This window comes from Grammomys surdaster, unplaced genomic scaffold (genome assembly GCF_004785775.1).
Source record: "Grammomys surdaster isolate TR1022 unplaced genomic scaffold, NIH_TR_1.0 126906, whole genome shotgun sequence".
Lineage (NCBI taxonomy): Eukaryota > Metazoa > Chordata > Mammalia > Rodentia > Muridae > Grammomys > Grammomys surdaster.
The window spans coordinates 1,006,844-1,026,319 of record NW_021621692.1 but is presented as its reverse complement, the minus strand read 5'-3'; the positions used below and the strand labels follow the sequence as shown (position 1 = coordinate 1,026,319).

General features: G+C 42.4%; 1 protein-coding gene across 1 annotated transcript; it reads right to left on the bottom strand.

Annotated features, from left to right (window-relative positions):
* Positions 1-202: 202 nt before the first annotated feature.
* Apoh (apolipoprotein H) lies at positions 203-14,831 on the bottom strand. The gene is made up of 8 exons (XM_028761295.1): positions 14,697-14,831; positions 14,131-14,307; positions 12,722-12,818; positions 10,877-10,953; positions 6,799-6,987; positions 5,205-5,384; positions 2,356-2,553; positions 203-375 (listed from the first exon to the last, which is right to left on the bottom strand). The coding sequence occupies exons 1-8, from the start codon at positions 14,758-14,760 to the stop codon at positions 320-322; spliced, it is 1,038 nt and encodes a 345-aa protein (XP_028617128.1). The 5' UTR covers positions 14,761-14,831; the 3' UTR covers positions 203-319.
* Positions 14,832-19,476: the final 4,645 nt, after the last annotated feature.

Genomic DNA, 19,476 nt, shown 5'->3' with positions numbered 1-19,476 from the left:
GAACTGTGGAACATACCATTTTTGTTGTCGTAATGAGTAGATAGCTAATACTGGCTTGGAAGTCTATGAATCAGTCTGTAAAAAATACTACAGTGAAACAGGGCTACCCTGCTAATGGGCACCTGGCTACTTCACTGCCAGACACCAAGGATGCTTTGGGTATATGGATCTCTTGACATGACTAAAAAATCACGATACCATATGGAGTCACTCTGTAATAACTGAGGCAACTCAGTAACTTTATTCTGCTATTTCAGTTGGATTCCTCAGACAAGCAGAGATACAAATACAACATTCAATTTTGATTCTGATAATGACTTCAGCACGGTGTCAGGTCTGATGCATCCGTTTTCCAGAAAGCCAGAGAACTGTGCTCTGTGGGAGGAGGGAAAACGATGAACAAGAGAGGCAATCATTTCTTAAACTATCGAAATAGCTCATCCAAATCAAATACATCTTACACATGTGTTGAGTAAATTTAATTCTAGGAATAAAATCATTTAGTATGAGGTCTCAGTGATGGGAGAGGGAAAAAAATGGGCAAGGATAAGCTATTTATTTCCAAGAAGAGAAAATGAAAGGTTTTATATAACTCTGACAGGCAAGATTAAAAGGGGGAGAAATCATATCCGCCTTTTATTTACTCCCTATGGAATCAAAAGTACTGCATCTGTCTGAAGACCACAAGCAAAATCAGCCTGAAGAAAATACAGCAATGAAATTCTGATTTTTAAATTAACCCCTTCCAGTAGTTTCTCTACTGATTTGTACTAAGCCTATTGAACTTTGCCAATTTTATATTTAACATCTCACTAGCATTCTTCTATCTTTTATTGTATTTTGTGTGTGTCTGTGTGTGTGTGTGTGTGTGTGTGTGTAGACTAGACATCAACGTTGGGTGTCTACCTCTATCACTATCTATCCACTTTATTTTCTGAGACAGGGTTTCTCACTGAACCAGGAGCCCACTGATTGGCTGGCTAGGCAGTAAGCTCCAGAAATTTGCTCTCTACCTCTCAGCAATCCTACCCAACCCTGAGGATATAAGTTTAGTACCCAGACAGATTTTTGACAGGTTCTGGGAGCTAAATCTCAGGCCCTTGTGCTTGTGCATGAGGCAATTTATCGACTAATCCATCCCCACAGCCCAAGCTCTTCTATCTTTTGGGCAATGAGAACTTATCCAGTACGGTTCTAACTATTTATAATTGTGCTAATGTCACTGGTTGAGCACATATCCTATGCCATGCACAAAGTTTCTATTAATTAGGGTTGGGAAGATGGCTCAGTAGGTAAGAGTACTTGCTGAATAAGAGTTCAGATCCTAGCACCCATGTAAAAGGGTAGGCACGGCCACACACAAATGCCTGTAACACCAATTTTAAGAGGGCTGGAAACAAGAGGATCGCTGGGCCTTGCTGACCACCAGCCTAGCTCCAGATTGAGAGATCCTGTCTAAAAGAAATAATACAGAAAAGATAGAGTAGGACACATGGCATCTTTCTCTAACCTCCGCATGTAAGCACAGGTATGTGTACCTGCACAACACACATACACCACTCATACATACACATACAAAATAAAATACTTCTATCAATTGAGCCAGCCCTATGAGACATAGCATATTAAATCATTTATACTTCCTTCTCTCTCTAGGTGATAAGTTCTCAGACTCTGTCCCCCAGTAATATCTGCTCTCAATTGTTGCCTTCCCAACCATCAGTATTTGGTCATCAGTGGATCTGGAGAACTTATAAACCCAGAGCCAAAAGTAACTTCAGTCTCTCTTGGCTTTTCATTCCTGTCAATAAAAACTACAAAAGCCCTAAATCTGAAACCTTAGGTTAGCATGGAGTTCTATATGCCAACCAGTGTCCACTTCTGAATCCCACACATCTCTCTCAACATATTTTGCTCTAAACAAACTTTGCCCTAAAGAATTCTTTTCAAGTGTGGAGTTTCTAAAGACAAGGAAAATAAGGCTGGATCTACAGACTAATTACCATCATTATTATTGCTTCTCTAAAGTGTGGAATAATGAAGTGATAGGTTATTGTATTATTCAATATTTGACTCTCTTAGTTTTCGCACTAAACTCAGAATTACATATGATGGTATAATTCACCTCAACAGTCATCAAAGAAACCTACAACTTCAAGGATTAAAGAAAAGAACTGGAAAACAAAATGTGTATGTAAGCCAAAAAAAGCTATAAGTAGCTCTCGGCTTTATCTGATTTTCCCCAGCACACATGATGCCAGCTAGTCTTAGCTTCTCAAAGTCACTCATAACCAAAATGCTGGTGATAGCCAGGGGCAAAAGGAGTTCCAACTGAACAGCCCATCGCAGCCTTACCCTTGAAGCATTTGGGGATCTCAATGGTGCCGTCATTGCAATGAGCCTCCTCCGTGTAGCTGCACTTCTTCTCCTTGTTCTTGCAGAAGAAGTATATCTTGTCACCGTGCACCATCCCATTCTTAAACTGTTCCTGGATCCTCACCCTCTGCCCTTGGTACAGCACAGTGGCTTTCTTAACAGAGAGTTTGCAAGATGCTGAAAGAGAGAATGTCTGTAGTCAGGACAACCATCTGCTGATTCTTTGCTAAAGAGAATCTAGCTTACTTATGGCCAGTGAGCTGGCTCGGTGGTAGAGGCAAATGCCACCAAGCCTCGTGACCTGAGATCAATCCACAGGACCCATGTGGTGGATGAAGAAAACTTTATCAAGTTGTCCACTGGTTTTCACACAAAGCCACCATGATGCTTGTGAGCCCACATAAGTATGCGCACGTGCACGCACACAAAATAATAAGTACATAGTATAATTTTTTTTAACAAAGCACATAAACCTTGGGGTCAATAGGGGAGCACAACTGAGATAAACAGGCCAAGACAAGAGGCTTCTAAGAAACAAGTGATATGTGATATCAATGTGATTGGTGGTGAATGTTCTCTGTAACATTTCTATCCTTCAGTGACGGCGTAAGGTCAGAGCAGCAGCAGACGCTTGGGTTCTATGAAAGAGACCTGGATACAAGCCTGAACTGATCTGCACTCAGGCCCCGTTGATGGAGCAGATATACCCACCAGTCAGCCACTGAGAGTGAAACCTGCTGACAGCTCACAAATGTCTCCTGACCAAAAGTTTGTTTTGGGAGCAGCAAGAGGCTCAGTGGATAAAAGTACTTGCCACCAACCTTGATGATCTGAGTTCAACATCCTTCCCCAGGCCCACATGGCAGAAGGAAAGAATCAACTTTAGAGTGTTGTAGTGTGACCTCCACATGTAGATCATGATGCATGTGCATGCACACAGATACACACACACACACACTAAAAATGAAAGACATTTTTAATTTCTTTACATATATCTGTGTGTGTATGTAAGTATTCCTCAATATATAAATACAGCTTATTTAGTCCATATATTGTTACTTGTATGTATATGATTTCAGTGCTGATCACGTGATATTGAATGACCAGTTGGTAGGGGCAGAAGGCTCTTCCCTGGGGAAGGCTTACTGCCACTTTCAACGCTACCTAGTTCCCAGGGTTCTTTGTCTAGTGTTGAGGCCTTGGATTTTCCTAATTTTGTGACTATTGCTGTTATCTTTTGTTCAGGTCTGGTTTAAACTGTTGATACCATGTCTCATATATATATTATATATATAATTTTTTTAACAAGGAACTTTGTCAGATTGAAAGTTCCCAGGTCCCATTCCAGGTCCATTAAATCAGAAACTGAGGCTGGAACACAGAAATAGGTATAAAAAACCTCGAGGGCAGAACAGATGGCTCAGAGAGTAAAATACCTGCTATATAGCACAAGAACCTGAGTTCAGACCCCAACAAGCACCTACGTAAGAACTAGGGTGGAAAGGGAGACTTGGAGAAGCAGACAGACAAACAGCTAGAGCTCTCTGGCCAGCCAGCCAGCCTCTGGGTTTAGTGAACAATCCTGTCTCAAAAAAAAAAAAAAAAAAGACGGTAAGGAGTGTTTGAAGAAGGCACGTGACGCCAACCTTGGACATACACACAGTATGCACACACACACCTGCATATACTCATTCACACATGTACACACACACACATGCACACACACCAGGACTCTAACCCACAGCAAATCCTGAGAGCCAATACCTACCCTACCTTCCCTGAGCTGCTATCTTCTGAGACACTGGCTTCATAAATCAAGTGTACCTGAACACCTCTCCCAGGCTCTGCTTCTAAGATATTCCAGCCTGTAACACCAGCCATTCATCATTTAGATTTTATGCTTGCTTTCCTTTTCTGTTTTAAACAATCCGAACAAAGCGTGGGCAGAGATAGAGTGCTCTACGGTTGCTCTTCACATAACCGTTGCATTATGCAAATCATGGCACTGACTGGATTAAGAAGAGATGCCCAACTCAAAAAAACAAAAACAAAACCAAAAACAAAACAAAAAACAAAACAAAACAAAGACCCCTGACAGCCCAAGGAAGGGAAACCAGCTGGTGATTGGTGCTTTATCTACTGTAGAATCAAGGAGTTCAGACAAAGAAGGGGACACAGAGATGGGAGAAGACGCTGACTGTTGTATCTCAGGCCCTCATTTGCATATTTCCATTAATTATAACAAGCTCCCATTTCCTTGAACTAGCTTAGAAGTGTGATCGATCTTTGCAACAAAGAGAGCCTTGACAAAAAAAGAGCCAAAAAGTGGGGTGAGTGAGTGGAATACTTGGCCTGCAGAGATAGCTCAGTGGTTCAGCATGAGCCACTCTTCTAGAGGACCCGAGTTCTGTTCCCAGCACCCACATCCGGTGGCTCACAACTGCCACTCACTCCAGTTCAAGGAAGCCAACACCTCTGATCCCTGTGGGCACCTGGACTCATACCTTGCCCACACACAAATTTAAAAATAGTAAAAATAAACATTTTTAAAAGGGTACCTATGGGCGACTTCAAAATAAATACAAGCAAAAACCATGGTCTTCCACCATTTTTGCTAAGGCTTACAGAGAACCTGCCTGCTTCCTATAGCTGAGTGCTAGGCAACCTTTCCTAAGCACACCAGTTCTCCACGTACTTTGAGCCCTTAGGACGTTTACATGTCAATTCTATAAGTGGAGGTTAAATAGAGCAAGAAAACGGCAAAAAAGCATGACGCACCCACTGGGCGAATTCAGTGCTTTGTGAGGGCCTCGGCCACAGTTCCATACCTTTACAGCTCGGCAGGGAGGACCAATTTCCGGTCTTGGTACACTCCACTTCTTCCGGGCCATCCAGTGTATATGTCTCATGGCAACCAAATGTGGCTTTATCCTTATAAAAAAGCATCGGCTTTGCAGGATAATTCACAAACCCATTGTCTGGCCTCGAAGGGAAGGGACATTTTACTTCTGAAAAATGTAATCAGTTAAAAAAATGTTAGTAACTCATAGCTTGTTTGTTTCTCATAGTTACAAAATGGCTACATTGGTCTTTCCCTGACTGCACAGAGCCACTGAGCACTCCGGTGAGTGAAGCGCAGTTTCTAGGTACCCAATGCTTGATTCTACCCCTGTTCTCTTACTCTCATAGAACTCTGAATATTTAGAAAACAAACAGACGATGAAAATAAATAACGATACCCTGCTAGCTCTTTGGGTTTTGAGTTTTCATCGTGAAGTGTCATTTGTCACAAACTTTTATAATCTAAAAAGTGGATATGAAAGGAGAGGGAGAAAAGTCTTTTTTTTTCTAGTCAATAAACCGGATTAAAAAGATGCTTTGATGATTCTTAAATGTAGGGAGATTATAAAGTCATAGCCATCAATCAGCCTATAACCCAGTTTTTAAAACCCTCATCCCTTAATCCAGGGACACCTCCCAGCTGTCACTAGATAGATACGAGTCCATTCATGCCTCTCTGCCTTTGCAAGTGATGTGTCCCTGCACAGCATGCCTTTCCTTTAACTTCCACTTAGGATCCAAAGCCACATATCAAGGGTCTTGACCTCTGGAAATACCACTCAGTCAGTCTAAACTATCAATTGCAAGATAATTAATTCCCTGTAGGTCAGAAGCTGAACTCATTCTCCTGATATTCCTGGTATAAAGCACACTGCTTGGCACATGGTAGACACTTGACAGATGTACACAGCCCCTTTTCAAAGTTGTGTAAATAGTGGCAGTTGCTGGAGAAGATTCTCCTGCTGGTGGAGGAGCCTGCATATCAGGTGGAAAGCAGCAGGGATGCAGCCTTCTTACTTTATCACCCATACATGCTGAAGTGGGTTTTTCAGTGATGTAGTTGCCTTTGAGTCAGTCACAGAGTATGCATGTAACCCCTCGCCTCTGTGCCTACGACATCTCCAATAAACTCCCTAATTCCCTAGGCTAGACTCGGGTGTTATCATTTCTTTGGTCTTTCGTCAGGGCCTGATTATTCATGTCTCCTAAGGAAAAGTCACACGACCAATAAGATACATGAGACCCTTTCTCAAAACAAAACAAAGAAGAAACCAGGCAGCAGTCAGGCACGCCTTGAATTCTAGCACTTAGGAAGCAGAGGCAAGCAGATGTTTGTGAGTTCAAGGCCATCCTGATCTACAGAGAAACTTCTAGGACAACTAAGGCTACACAGAGAAACCCTCTCTCAAAATACCTGCCCCTCGTGACCCCCCACAAAAGAAAGAAAGCAAAAATCAACATAATTTTTTAGTTTGTTGAGGATTTATAATGTTCCTGGCAGTTGGCATTTTCAACACATTCAGAGATGTGTTTCTAAGCTACTCTAGTTATTTTGTCTTATAGTGTGTCTGAGCCACTTACCTCGGCATTCTGGCAATTGAGTCCAGTTTCCAAGGTCTGTGCACATAACTGTGTCATTTCCAAACATGGCAAAGTGTGGCAAGCAGTTAAAGACCACTGTGTCCTGATAAAAAGAGTTGTTTCCAACTGAAGTCTTATAATCCTTAAGGACTGCAAACTTAGGAACTGGTGGTGGTGGGCAGGTGGTGCCTGAAAAGAGACATCACTGTCATCTCTATGAAAATAACTGGGGTTTTGAAATGCAGTCTCTGGAGGCAGGCCGATATGTGTGAGTTCAATGCCAGCCTGACACTGTCTCCAATAATAGATAGATAGATAGATAGATAGATAGATAGATAGATAGATAGATGGATGATAGATAGATGATAGATAGATAGATAGATAGATAGATAGATAGATAGATAGATAGATAGGCTCTGCAGGTTGGCAGGATATCTCTGTATATAAAAATAATTTGCTGTCACACTCAATGACCAGAGTTCAATCCACAGGACACACATAGCAGAGAGAGAGGATCTCCTCTCATAGATGATCTTTGGACCTCTACACATATGCCAAGTAAATATTTTTTTAAAAGAATTATTTCCTTTATAATTAGAAAAAAGTTTAAAGACACCTGTAGTATATTTGGCATAATCCTAACATCTCTCTGGGTGTTTTAACTTTGCATAGTGAGATTATGAATTTAAAGTATGCTGCTCTGCTGAGCTTTGATGCTGTAGATAATGCTGATGAAATGGCCTGAGGTCAGTATTTCCATTTTGGTCAGACCTCAGGAATGGCATATATAGCTTGATCAGGCTAGCCCTTCTTGTCCTGGGAATACTTTCATTCCTGCCCATCATGTTAAAGCTTGTCTCTAACTATGTCAACAGGCTGGTAGCCAAAGTACATGACTTGAAACTGACAATGGACCCCCAGACAGAGTTATTAATTTAACAGGCTGGCAAGTCAAGGACAGATAAGACTCTGCATAGAGCCTTACTAACCTAAAACAGAAGTGCATTGCTTATGATAATGCATATTCCACGACGTAAGGAAGGCTTTCTTGTCAGAATGACCTAAGACAGACTCAGTCTGGTTTATGCAATAAAAAGGAGGAGATGTGGAGGGCTTTGGGGGCTGCCTGGCAGGACAAGGACAAGGAAATGGACTGCAGGCAGGAATCTGACATTGGGCTGGAACAAAGAAGAAATTTCAGGCAAGAATCTAAATCTTAGGCTAGAACAAAGAAGTAATTATAGGCAGAAATCTAAATCTTAAGCTAGAACAAAGAAATAGGTTTCAGGCATGAAAATGACTTTGAGCTAGGACAGGGAAGTAGGCTCAGATACTTTGATCATCCTGATAAGCCCTAAGAAATAGTGATCACAGGATTCTGTTTATTGTCATGCATGTTCTTTGATTATCTGGGTTTATTGTCTTCCTTGTTCCTGGACTATTTGCATCTATTGTATTGCTAGTTCCTCAACCTAGAGCTGACCTTAATACCTGCATGTAATTTAAACAGTATAAAGGCAAAAAAGGAGGAGGGAGAATGGGATAGGGGATTAATCAGTGGGGGGAATGGGGAAGGGGAGTGGTATCTGAAATGTAAATAAATAAAGTATCGAATAAAAAAATAAAAAAAAATGTTTCTTTATTTTATGTATGTGAGTACACTCTATCTGTCTTCAGACATGCCAGAAGAGGGCATCTGATCCCATTACAGATGGTTGTGAGCCACCATGTGGTTGCTGGGAGTTGAACTCAGGATCTCTGGAAGAACAGTCAGTGCTCATAACCTCTGAGCCATCTCTATAGCCCCTAAGTAAATAATTTAAAAATTAAAATACACTCATTTCAGAATGAAAGAGAATATGAAAATGAACTTGAAGAAATGAAAACTTTGATCCCAAGTTTTGTAAAAAACAAGCCATTGTTGATGACAAGTAAGAAAAAGTCAAATTAAATTGCCAACCAGTCAGAAACCATGCCAACCGAGAAGAATAAGGAGGGAGAGAAGAGGAGGGGGGGAGGAAGAAGAGGAGAAAGAAGGAAGAAGAGGAGGTGGAAGAGGAAGAAGAGGAGGAAGATGAAAAAAAGGAGGAGGAGGAAGAAGAGAAGGAGGAAGAGGAAGAGAAAGAGAAGGAGGGGACTGCAGCAATATATTTGTCTTGTCATAGTTTATTTGTGTTCTACACATCTTTGACGTAAAGACTACCTTGAAAGATGTTTCTAGAAATCAGAATGTATAGACACTGTCGGGAGACTACCCTGAAATACTTCTACCATCTTGTTTGTGACTCTGAATTCTGTCCCTAGTCCAGTTTGTTCCTACAAACACCCCTGCTTTGGGAATGAAGACATGGAGGCTTAAACATGGAGACAAGCAGGGACCCAGAGATGAGGCAATGGCTTATCAGCACACCTTGGCAATAAATAGAATTTTCCACAAATTTGGGGAATGTTACACTAACACTGCTGATAAAGACACTGATGATGAAAACATAATTTAACATGATCTATCCTCAGTGGTTGTTTCTCAGGGAGTGGTCATTGACCAGTCTGGAAGCCTGAGAAAAGCTCAGACCACACCCAGGTGCCGAGTCAGCATCTCCACGTTAACATCTACGAGATGTCAACCCTGGTGACTGCTGTACACTTCCGAGCATGAGTCTCGCTCATTCAGGTTAGCTTGAATTTAAATTAAGTTTTCTGCTCTTAACTGGAAAAAAAAGTTAATTGACATAATTGGTATAAAGATGCTTAAAAGGGAGACTACATGAATCACAGTGAGGCTTACTGTGGACAAAGAACTCAATTTATCTTTAAATATTTTTGTGGTTTGACTTTAATTTGGTTAGGATTTATTTAGAATTACTTTAGTTTTCTACTTTCCTTTGCTAGGATGGGTGTCCTTGAAAGGTTAACACGGACCACATCCATGACTGGTCTGGGCTTCTTAGTCAAAAATTAGAGTTACATAAATCTCAAGCTTGAAAACCTGAAAAAAAAAATTGTCTCTATAGAAACGGGCCAGGGTTTCCACAGACTGCTTAACTGAGTATATCTTGAGTAAGTCATGAAGGCCTTGCACTTATGATACAAGGTGCTTGGTAGCTTACTATGAAGGACTGTCCTTATCTCTATCGGTGGATTCAATCATTTGGGACAGGGCTATCCTCTCCTTCAGCCTTTCAGCAGCACTTCTTAACGTCTGGGTTGTAAACCCTTTGAGGGTCGAATATCAGATATCCTGCATATCAGCTATTTACAGTAAGAGTCTTAACTGCAGCAAAATCACACTTCTGAAGTAGCAATGAAAAAAGTTTATGGTCAGGTGTCACAACGTGACACGAGGACGTGAGGAACTACACTAAAGGGTTGCAGCCCTAGGAAGGTTGAGAACCACTGCCTTGTAAGCTCAAAATTCAGCATACAGAACCTCAGTCCACATTTGTTAAAAGTGGGAACAAGTCATCTCATTAATGAATGAAGAAGAACCCACTAACAGGAAGAGATGTCTGAACCCCTGCTGGTGGAAGTCCTCCTTGGCAGGACTGGTGGTGTAGATGAGAGGGTAGACAGAACGTGCCTGGCATGCGCAAGACTCTGGCTTGGCTCCCCGGCATGACAAAAAGAAAAGAAAAGAAAAGAAAAGAAAAGAAAAGAAAAGAAAAGAAAAGAAAAATTCGTCTAACCAAACTATGGCAGGCCCTGATGGATCCATGCCAGACCTTGCCTTTGCCAAAACAGTGAGGGAGCTTTGTAGTTTACAAACCCAGTAGGTACTGGTCCACTAGGTAACAGACACATATGAGTTCATAAGTAAAATGCTTCTACCCTGCCGTTCGAGGGTGGGTTGCTGCCTTGTCTAGAATATAGTGATCAAGGTGAGCATCCTCGTGAGAGACCAACCATCTGTCTCACTGAATCAGGACTGCATGCTCGTGAGAGACTAATCATCTATCTCACTGAATCAGGACTGTGGGGTCTTTGGGAACAAAGAGTTTCTGGACTGTGGAGTTAGCATACCAGGAAATTTCTGGACAGACCAACTTGCCCCTTAACTCTCAGGTGGGACCCATAGACTCACGGGCACAAATAGGAATGTCTGGACTCCATTTTCCTTCCTCTGTGCACTTAGCTGAGTTGGTCCCATTCAGATAAAACCTGGAAAAGGAAAATGTAATCTATTAACCAACAAAGTGACCTCACTGGCATTATACATATGCTAGGGACTGAATTTATAGAAGACATGAATTCTATCACGGAGACCCCTACCCTTAACCCTTCATTTGTTTTGAATCAGAGACTCACTATGTTGACAAATAAGAAAATTCAAGGGATTCTCCAGCCAAATAGAAGGAAAGGAAAGGGAAGGGAAGGGAAGGGACTACTGGAGGTTTCTGTGGTTGGTGAATGTAGCGGCCCATACTCCTAAATTCCTCACTTCCAGCCAATTGGCCAAGTTCTCAGCTCCCTAGATAAGGCTGAGAACCAGCTGTTTTACAGGAAGTCAGAGTGCAGCAAGCTGCAATGTTCACTAGCTCTACTGGCACAAGTACGTGTGAACAGCATGTCATGATTGCCAATGAAGGTTCAGCACTCTCACTGAAGCCTTGCCCCAACCCCACCCTACCCCTGCCCAGGGGCCTATGGGATCAGCCCCACCAGCAGCTTGGCATTTCTGTGGTGAGACCCATACTTCTCCTTCACAAACAAGTTTCCAGGTCTCCACTCCCAAACAAGGATCTTCAAAGAAACTGTCACAGTGTATAGCAGCATGCTCTCCACGGCATCGCATTGGTGTCATTTCTTATAAAACAGATGAATTACATGACAAGTGACACGTGAGCCTGTGACACTGCATTAAATAAGCACTAACAGAACCAGGTTCAGGCTGGAGAGATGGCTCCCTGGTTAAGAGCACACTGCTCTCACAGAGGCCAAGTTTGAATTCTAGCAGCTATATTGGACAGCTCACCTGCAACTCCAGACCTCTTCAGATAACACTGGTATCTGAAAGCCAGTGACTTCTGTGGGGACCCATGCTCATGTGTACATAACCACACACAGACACCCACACAGACCATAATTAAATTGATCAAATAAATCTGTGGTGGTCTGAATAAGAATGGCCCCAGTGGGTTCATATATTTGAATGCTTGGTCACCACAGAGTGGCACTATTTGAAAGGATTGGGAGGTGTGGCCTTGCTGGAGGAAGTATGTTATCGTGGGTGGGCTTTGAGGTTTCAAAAACACAAGCCAGGCCCAGTGGTTCTCTCTTCTTGCTGCCTTCAGATCCAGATGTAGAACTCTTAGCTACCTCTCCAGCACCATGTCTGTCATGTGTCACCATGCTGATAATATATTAAACCTCTGAAACTGTAAGCAAGCCCCATTGTATACTTTCTTTGGTAAGAGTTGCCATGGTCGTGGTGACTCTTCACAGCAATGGAATGGTAACAAAGACAAAAACCTCTAAAGAAGAAGTAGGTTCTGTATCACCATATTCCGGTCTTCTCCACAGAATCCCCTTCAAAAGACGCCCTAGCACACTTGTCAGTCAGTCTTATAACTAACACCCAAGCCACACTCCTACTATAGTTTAGTTGTATGCTAAGAGCTGACCCAGAGATGAGAAAGAATTATGATCCAGGTTCACTCTCTTCGCTGTGTCTCCTCCTACATGTGACTAGCCAGGAGCACAGAAGCTGGAGAGCTGGTCTCCTGTAGCATGTAATGATATATTTTTCACGTCTTATACCACCCTCAATGTCATCATAGTGTTTGGTAAAAGCAGGACTTAAATGTATTTTGTATCTAGCGAACCCAACCCACAGACTAGAAAGGAAATACAGAGCAATCGTGATGTTTAACTAAAGGACACAGACATGCCCTGTCTGCCGGCTGCTTCGTCTCCATACAGTCCTTACCCAGGGTTACACGTGAAACTGATGCTGTTGGGATATTCAAAAGTTGTGTAGCGTACAACTCCATTTTCTAAGATTCCAGCGAAAGGACACACTCTGGCTGCAATTTGAAAAGAAATGCGGGTAAATCTAGATTGAAGTATAGACTTGAAAACTTTCTATCTCTTGATCCAGTAACGACTAATAACTGTTTTTAAGAAAGTGATAGAAATGGAGAAATGATACGTGTATTGAGATAGTCTTTATAACAGGATTTGGACAGTCTAAATGGTTTTTGTTATGGGACTATCTTAATTAGGCAACCTAAACCACCAACTGAACTATTATGTAGCCAATAAGACACAGATTATAAAGGTTATAGAGACATTCAATCTTTATGTCGATAAAATAGAAAAACACAAAATTATATATACTCTTTACAATGATTCTGAATGATATGGAAAATAAGTTGAAAATGACATTATTAGTGATAAGAGATATTGCTGATTTAAAGTGATTTTTTCCATTACAAATCATGCTTGAGGAGTAGGAGTGTATGTAGCTCAGTGGTGGAACACAGGTTTAGCCTACACAAGTCCCTAGATTTAATCGCTAGTGCCTCCAAAAATCTCACTTAGATTTTAAAAAATAAAGAACTCAAATCACTTGCAAGAATATATATAAATCTGATAAAAGTCATATCTCAATAATCAAAATAAGCAGAGCTCTGATTGCAACATCTTGCTATTTTTACTCCTATATATAATTGCCAAAATAATCTGGTTGATTGCTTAATACTTGACTCTAAAAATGAAGCTGAGAGCTGGGTGTGGTGCTTCACATCTGTGATCCCAGAACTCAGAGGCAGGAAGTTCAGGCCCATCCTCAGCTACCTAGTAAGTTTCCGGAGAGACTAAAACACATGATACCGTGTTTACAAAAAAAAAAAAAAAAAAAAAAAGGCTAGCATGAACATAAACTATGAAGACAACTACTTACTATAAAATAATGTTCTATAAAATTTATATTATCAAATTTTAACATGTCTGTATTTCATTGTAAACATATACATAATTTAGATAAGTTTATACTCAATTCAGTAAATATTAAGTCTGCTTTCATTCTGAGGCAAAGTCCAAAGATATGATCGTTCTCCATCTGTTTACCCATGAGTCTCTTTGGCAACACTTCTCCCCTTGTCTTTTAACTTCCTTCTCTATCAATCGATTCTGTTCTCTGTCTATCTCTGTCTCTGTATCTGTCTCTCTCTCTCTCTCAAACTTTCCTTAGCTGTCTGCTTCTCTAAATGTGATTTTTTTGTGTGATACCTCGCACCCAGCCCTGTGCACCCTGAGCAGAATGAAGTAGATTTCCCCTCCAAATATCCAGAACCCAAATGAGGGAAGAGAACCGGAGAGAAGTTTCAGACTTACGGATACATCTCAGGGTGTTGATGGGCCACATTCCTGTGAGAGGACAGGTAAACCGCCTCATCCCTCCCTTGGGCACGTAGCCCGGCTTGCAGGAGTAGACAATCTGTTCCCCTGGGACATAGGATGATTTTAAGGGAACAACCACAGCAAACGGCAGTTCTTCCGGCATCGGACAGTCTGAACACAACAGAACGCAAAACAGATGGTTAAGAAGAAAATCTCAGCTCACAGTTTTAAGGACCCCTAGCCTGTAAGGGATAGATGTTTACAAATTGTAGGTCTACCTAGTTCCATACCAAATGCTTTCTATGCAAGATCTCATCTGATCTTAATGATCATTTGAGGAAGCCTTACTGTCATCTATATATTACAGATCAGTGTGCTGGGGTTAAATTTGGCTTAATAGCCTACCAAAGTGTTTTAAGAATGGCAATATTGGAGAATAAAGTAAGTATCCGTGCCATCCCTCCAGCATCCACTCTGACTTAAAAGTTGTCATTATTGACCTCCAACACAAGCTCATTGGTCAGAAATACAATTTTTTCTCAAAGGCAAGAAGTACTCACTCCGTCCTGCCACAGCAACATGGCAGAGGAAGGCGGAGACCAGGATGAGCACCGGAGAAATCATTGTGGATGAGTCCCACCAGTTCCACCAAAGCGGTGTCCTTCTGCTGAAGAGAGGCACACAAATACGAGGTGCTTAAATATTAAACCACTCTTGGGGTGTACTTTCATTTCTGTAAACAGAAGCTAAAGTGCTATGCTTTGGAGGACAGAGAGAACTCTGTTCTTCAATCATTTACTCCACTTCTTTGGGTCCATTGTGAAATCTTTGGTGGGTGGCTTCTTCGGAATAGCACATTTTTTCTTGGTAGCACAAGTAGGTCATAATTGCCTTTGAAAGAATCCTGATGATTACTGGCACTGTCTGGACCTCTTGTTCTCTCTCTCTCTCTCTCTCTCCCTCCCTCCTCCTCCTCCCCCTCCTTCCCTTCCTTCCTCCCTCCCCCTTCTTCCCTCCCTCCCTCTCCCTCCCTCCCTTCTTCCTTCTCCCTCCCTTTCTCCCCCACTCTTCCCTTAGATTGCTCTGACTTTTGATATGTTATAGATGGACCACCCAAAGTTTGATGCTCCTGTTTCACTTGGTGTCCTTAACATGTGAAGTCATGACAATCTTCTGTTCTCAGTTTCCGCATCTCTAAAATGGGATTCCCTGGTCCATGAGGGGTGGCTCCACTGTTAGAAGCACTTACTGTGCTTGCAAATGACCCAGGTACTGTTCCCAGCACTCACACCGGGTGGCTCACTAGCATCAGGTGCCTCAAAAACACATGTAACTCCAGTTCTAGGGGATCATACGTCCTCTTGTGGTCCTCAAAGATACACACATATGGTACACATAAACCCATACAGGCACACACACATATGCACACATACACAAAAATTAAATATGTAAAACGGTGTTCCAGTCTGTACACAGAGGACTCTAAAGAATCTCGTCAACAGTTACCCTCCACTTTAATGGAACCGGAACCGAATTCAACGTCTGTCACAAAACAGTTACTTTTTCCAAATTGACCTTTCAGCTGCTCTTTATAAGTAGATCTTCTTAGTAGCTCAAATTGGGACCTTGGAGCTGTTCTTGACCCCTCAGTCTTCTCTCTCATCCAAGCAACATTCATGCATTCATTCATGCCAAAGCATTCATTCATTCATTCATTCATTCATTCATTCATACCACATCGTATATCTGTCTAGGGGGGTTTCTTTTCTAGGGGCTGGAAGTTGATATGAAATCACTTTAGAACTCCGCTAAGTAGGAGAAGAACAAACCACTGATGCTGATGATACTGGGGAGAGCTCTGAGCAATCCTGCATCTATAGCTCTCCAACACACTGTTCACATGGGTACACTTACACTGACAATGGTTGGGTCTCACACAACAGAACCATGACCCACAGTCTCTGCAGCAAACAGTCTTTCAAGAGGCCAGAGAATGCACATCTCTGCAGCAATTGGTTCTACAAGAGAAAACCCATGTTCTCCTAATCTGCATCCTATAGGGTGCAACTCCTTTGCGGGCGAACAACCCTCTGGCAGGGGTCACCTAAGACCATCAGAAAGCACAGATAGTTCATTGTAATTGATAACAGGAGCAAAATTATAGCTATGAAGTAACACTAGAGACGGTTGGGGTCACCACAACATGAGGAATTAAAGGGTCACAGCATCAAATTGAGAATCACTGCCCTCACCAGTCATGGAAATTTTCCCACATCAAGCCAGTCTGCCTCCATACATTTTGTCTCTCTGTCAAGCACATGCACGCACGGGTGAGCACACACACACACACACACACACACACACACACACACACACACACACTTGTGAACTTCCTGGAGATAGATTACTTGAGAAATGCTCCAATAAGGCAGTGACCCATCCTTAAACCAAGCTTCTAAGGGACACTATGTTCCACTGTAAATAGAAAAGTGGACTTCCTGTCCCATAAAATAGTGGTGGCCCTCTCTCCTCTTATTATTCTAAAGAGGATTCTTGCTGCTTGCATAGCCCCAGGGTTCTGCTTTATTATGGAAAATTCCTATGATGGGTGGAGGAGAGAGAGAAAACTAGTGAAGACAAGAAGGGCCAAAGTTGTTCTCCTACGAGATGGAGAATGAGAAAAGGATGATGGGAGGGGCTCAGAGAGGAGAAGGTTGAGGCTGAGATGCAATCTTGCTGCAGAAACTGTAAAGTGAGTAGCCTGGCCTTAAGAGGTGTAGCGATGGTAGACCGGGCTCACCAAGGTCAGGTAACAGATGAGTTCCCTTGCATGAGAGCATAGAAGACTAGAAATTCCCCCTGTTTTGTTTTAGGTAGCTACACTTGGGTTCATGCAATCCTCAAACTCATCTAACTAGACATTTGAGACCCATGCCTTTACTTGATTACAAAACAGTGCACACTTCCTTCCTAGAAAAATTCATAGAGAAGGTCTGGAGAGAGGGGTCAGAGGTTACGAGCACTGGCTGTTCTTCCAAAGACCTGGAGTTGGAGTCCCAGCTCCCACACTGTGACTTACAACTATCTAACTCCAGTTCCAGGAGATCTAATGTCCTCTTCTGGTATTCATGCAAACATACGGTACACAGACATTCATGCAGGGGAAACACCTGTACGCGTTAAACTCTTAAAAACAACTTTAAAAATGCATAGGGAGTTTTGTCTAACACAAGGATGCTTGACTAGCAATATAGTAGGAATATTGGAGTGTGAAAAATATGATTTTGAAATCATAAAAAAATTTAATTCTGCCGAGAAATATCCATAGGCGGTGAAAGTAAGGGATGGAGGTGGAGTAAGAAACAAAGCATCCACACGGTTCTAAAAGTGTTGCTCAAAAAAATCGTTATTGCAAAGGGGTGAAAGGGGAATTTGTCTGGGGACACTGCTTTAAACAAGTAATCAACATTAAAGTGGCCATTGTTGTCACTAATTGGCCTGATGTGCTCCCCATTTTGTTTTGGATGCAATGAGAAAACAGTATCTGCTCTGCAATATTCCTGCTAAGCCAGAAAACTCTGGGTTGCATCACAAGAAAGCCTTATGCACAGCCATGTTTGGGGAACACTGTGCACATAAGAAAGCCTTGTGCACAGCCGTGTTTGGGGAACACTGTGCACATAAGAAAGCCTTGTGCACAGCCGTGTTTGGGGAACACTGTGCACAATGACTGTCCTGTAAACCTTTCAAACAAGTGAGGATGAGAAAGGGCAGAGAAAAGATAGGAGACAGGGGCAGTATAAGGTAAGTATGCAGTGTGGCTCTTTTGCTAATAGAAGCCTTTAGGGGCTATGTGAGGTATTCGAATGGGAATCCCAGGGTTTGGGGTATACGGAGGCCTCTTGTCCTATCCTTGCAACTCTCCTATACGGTTGAAATGAAAGTTATTTTAAAGTACTTAAGAGATAATTTTAAAAGTTGTAACTTTATTATTTTATTTTAAGGACTTCAAAAAGAACAAAGACGTTATGGCCCTCTTGTGGTTTCCTTGAACATCTGATGAGTTCTGGAGAAGGTTCAGTCATTGTCTTTAGTCATGCACCCAACAGCAAGTCCCTCAGGCTCCAATGGATAGTTCCAAAGCCAGGGTCAAGTTTGTGGCCTTGGTGAAAATCAATGGGTCAGGAAGAAAACAAAGGATGTGAGCATGGGAAAAGGATTTCTAGGGAGGAGTGGGGGTGGGGGAATAAGAGGGAGTGTGCACTATGAGTAATCAGAATGCATTATATACGTTCATGAAATTGTCAACGAGTACATGTAATCAATTAAAAACACTCTTCAGTGAATTCTATTTGAGAGATTCTGGGTTGGTTGGCTGGTTGGCTGGTTGGTTGGTTGGCTGGCTGGCTGGCTGGCTGGTTGGTTGATTAGTTGGTTGGCTGGCTGTCTGGTTAGTTGGCTGGTTGGCTAGCTGGTTTGTTGGTTGGCTGGTTGGTTGGCTGGTTGGTTGGTTGGCTGGCTGGTTGGTTGGTTGGTTGGCTGGCTGGCTGGCTGGTTGGTTGGTTGGCTGGTTGGTTAGTTGGCTGGCTGGCTGGCTGGCTGGTTGGTTGGCTGGCTGGCTGGCTGGCTGGTTGGCTGGCTGGCTGGCTGGTTGGTTGGTTGGTTGGTTGGTTGGTTGGTTGGCTGGTTGGTTGGTTGGCTGGCTGGCTGGCTGGTTGGTTGGTTGGTTGGCTGGCTGGCTGGCTGGTTGGTTGGTTGGTTGGCTGGTTGGTTGGTTGGTTGGTTGGCTGGTTGGTTGGCTGGTTGGTTGGTTGGTTGGCTGGTTGGTTGGTTGGTTGGTTGGTTGGCTGGTTGGTTGGCTGGTTGGCTTGTTGGCTGGTTGCTTGGTTGTTGTTGAGTGCTATGATGGAACTCAGGACTTTGTGCATGCCAAGCACCCATCTACCACTGAGCTACATGCTAAGATTTTGTTCAATTTGTTTTCTTTTAGGTTTATTTTATGCCTATGAATGTCTTGCTTACTTGTGTGCATGTGCATCACATGCATGTCTACTTGTGTGCATGTGCATCACATATATGTCTACGTGTGTGCATCACATGCATGTCTAGTGCTTGAGGCATCAGATCTTCTTGAGCTGGAGGAATGGATGGTTGTGAACATCAGCTGGTGCTTGGAACTGAACCTGGTTCTTCTGCGAGAGCAACAAGTGCTCTTAACTACTGAGCCATCTCTCAAGATGCTATTTTTAGGCCATATGGTGATATGAGGCCTCACATTTTATTTGTATCATCCCTAAAATCAATGCAATGAGTAGAGTTTTCTCAATTGTGTTTGTCCTG

Bases quoted from the DNA above. Each gene is read 5' to 3' on its own strand.
- Apoh (XM_028761295.1), bottom strand. From the start codon at position 14,760: ATGATTTCTCCGGTGCTCATCCTGGTCTCCGCCTTCCTCTGCCATGTT. The intron at 14,308-14,696 runs GTGAGTACTTCT...TGTTGTGTTCAG, and splicing joins TGTTGCTGTGGCAGGACGGA to ACTGTCCGATGCCGGAAGAA. The intron at 10,954-12,721 runs GTAAGGACTGTA...TTCCTTTTCCAG, and splicing joins AGTTTCACGTGTAACCCTGG to GTTTTATCTGAATGGGACCA.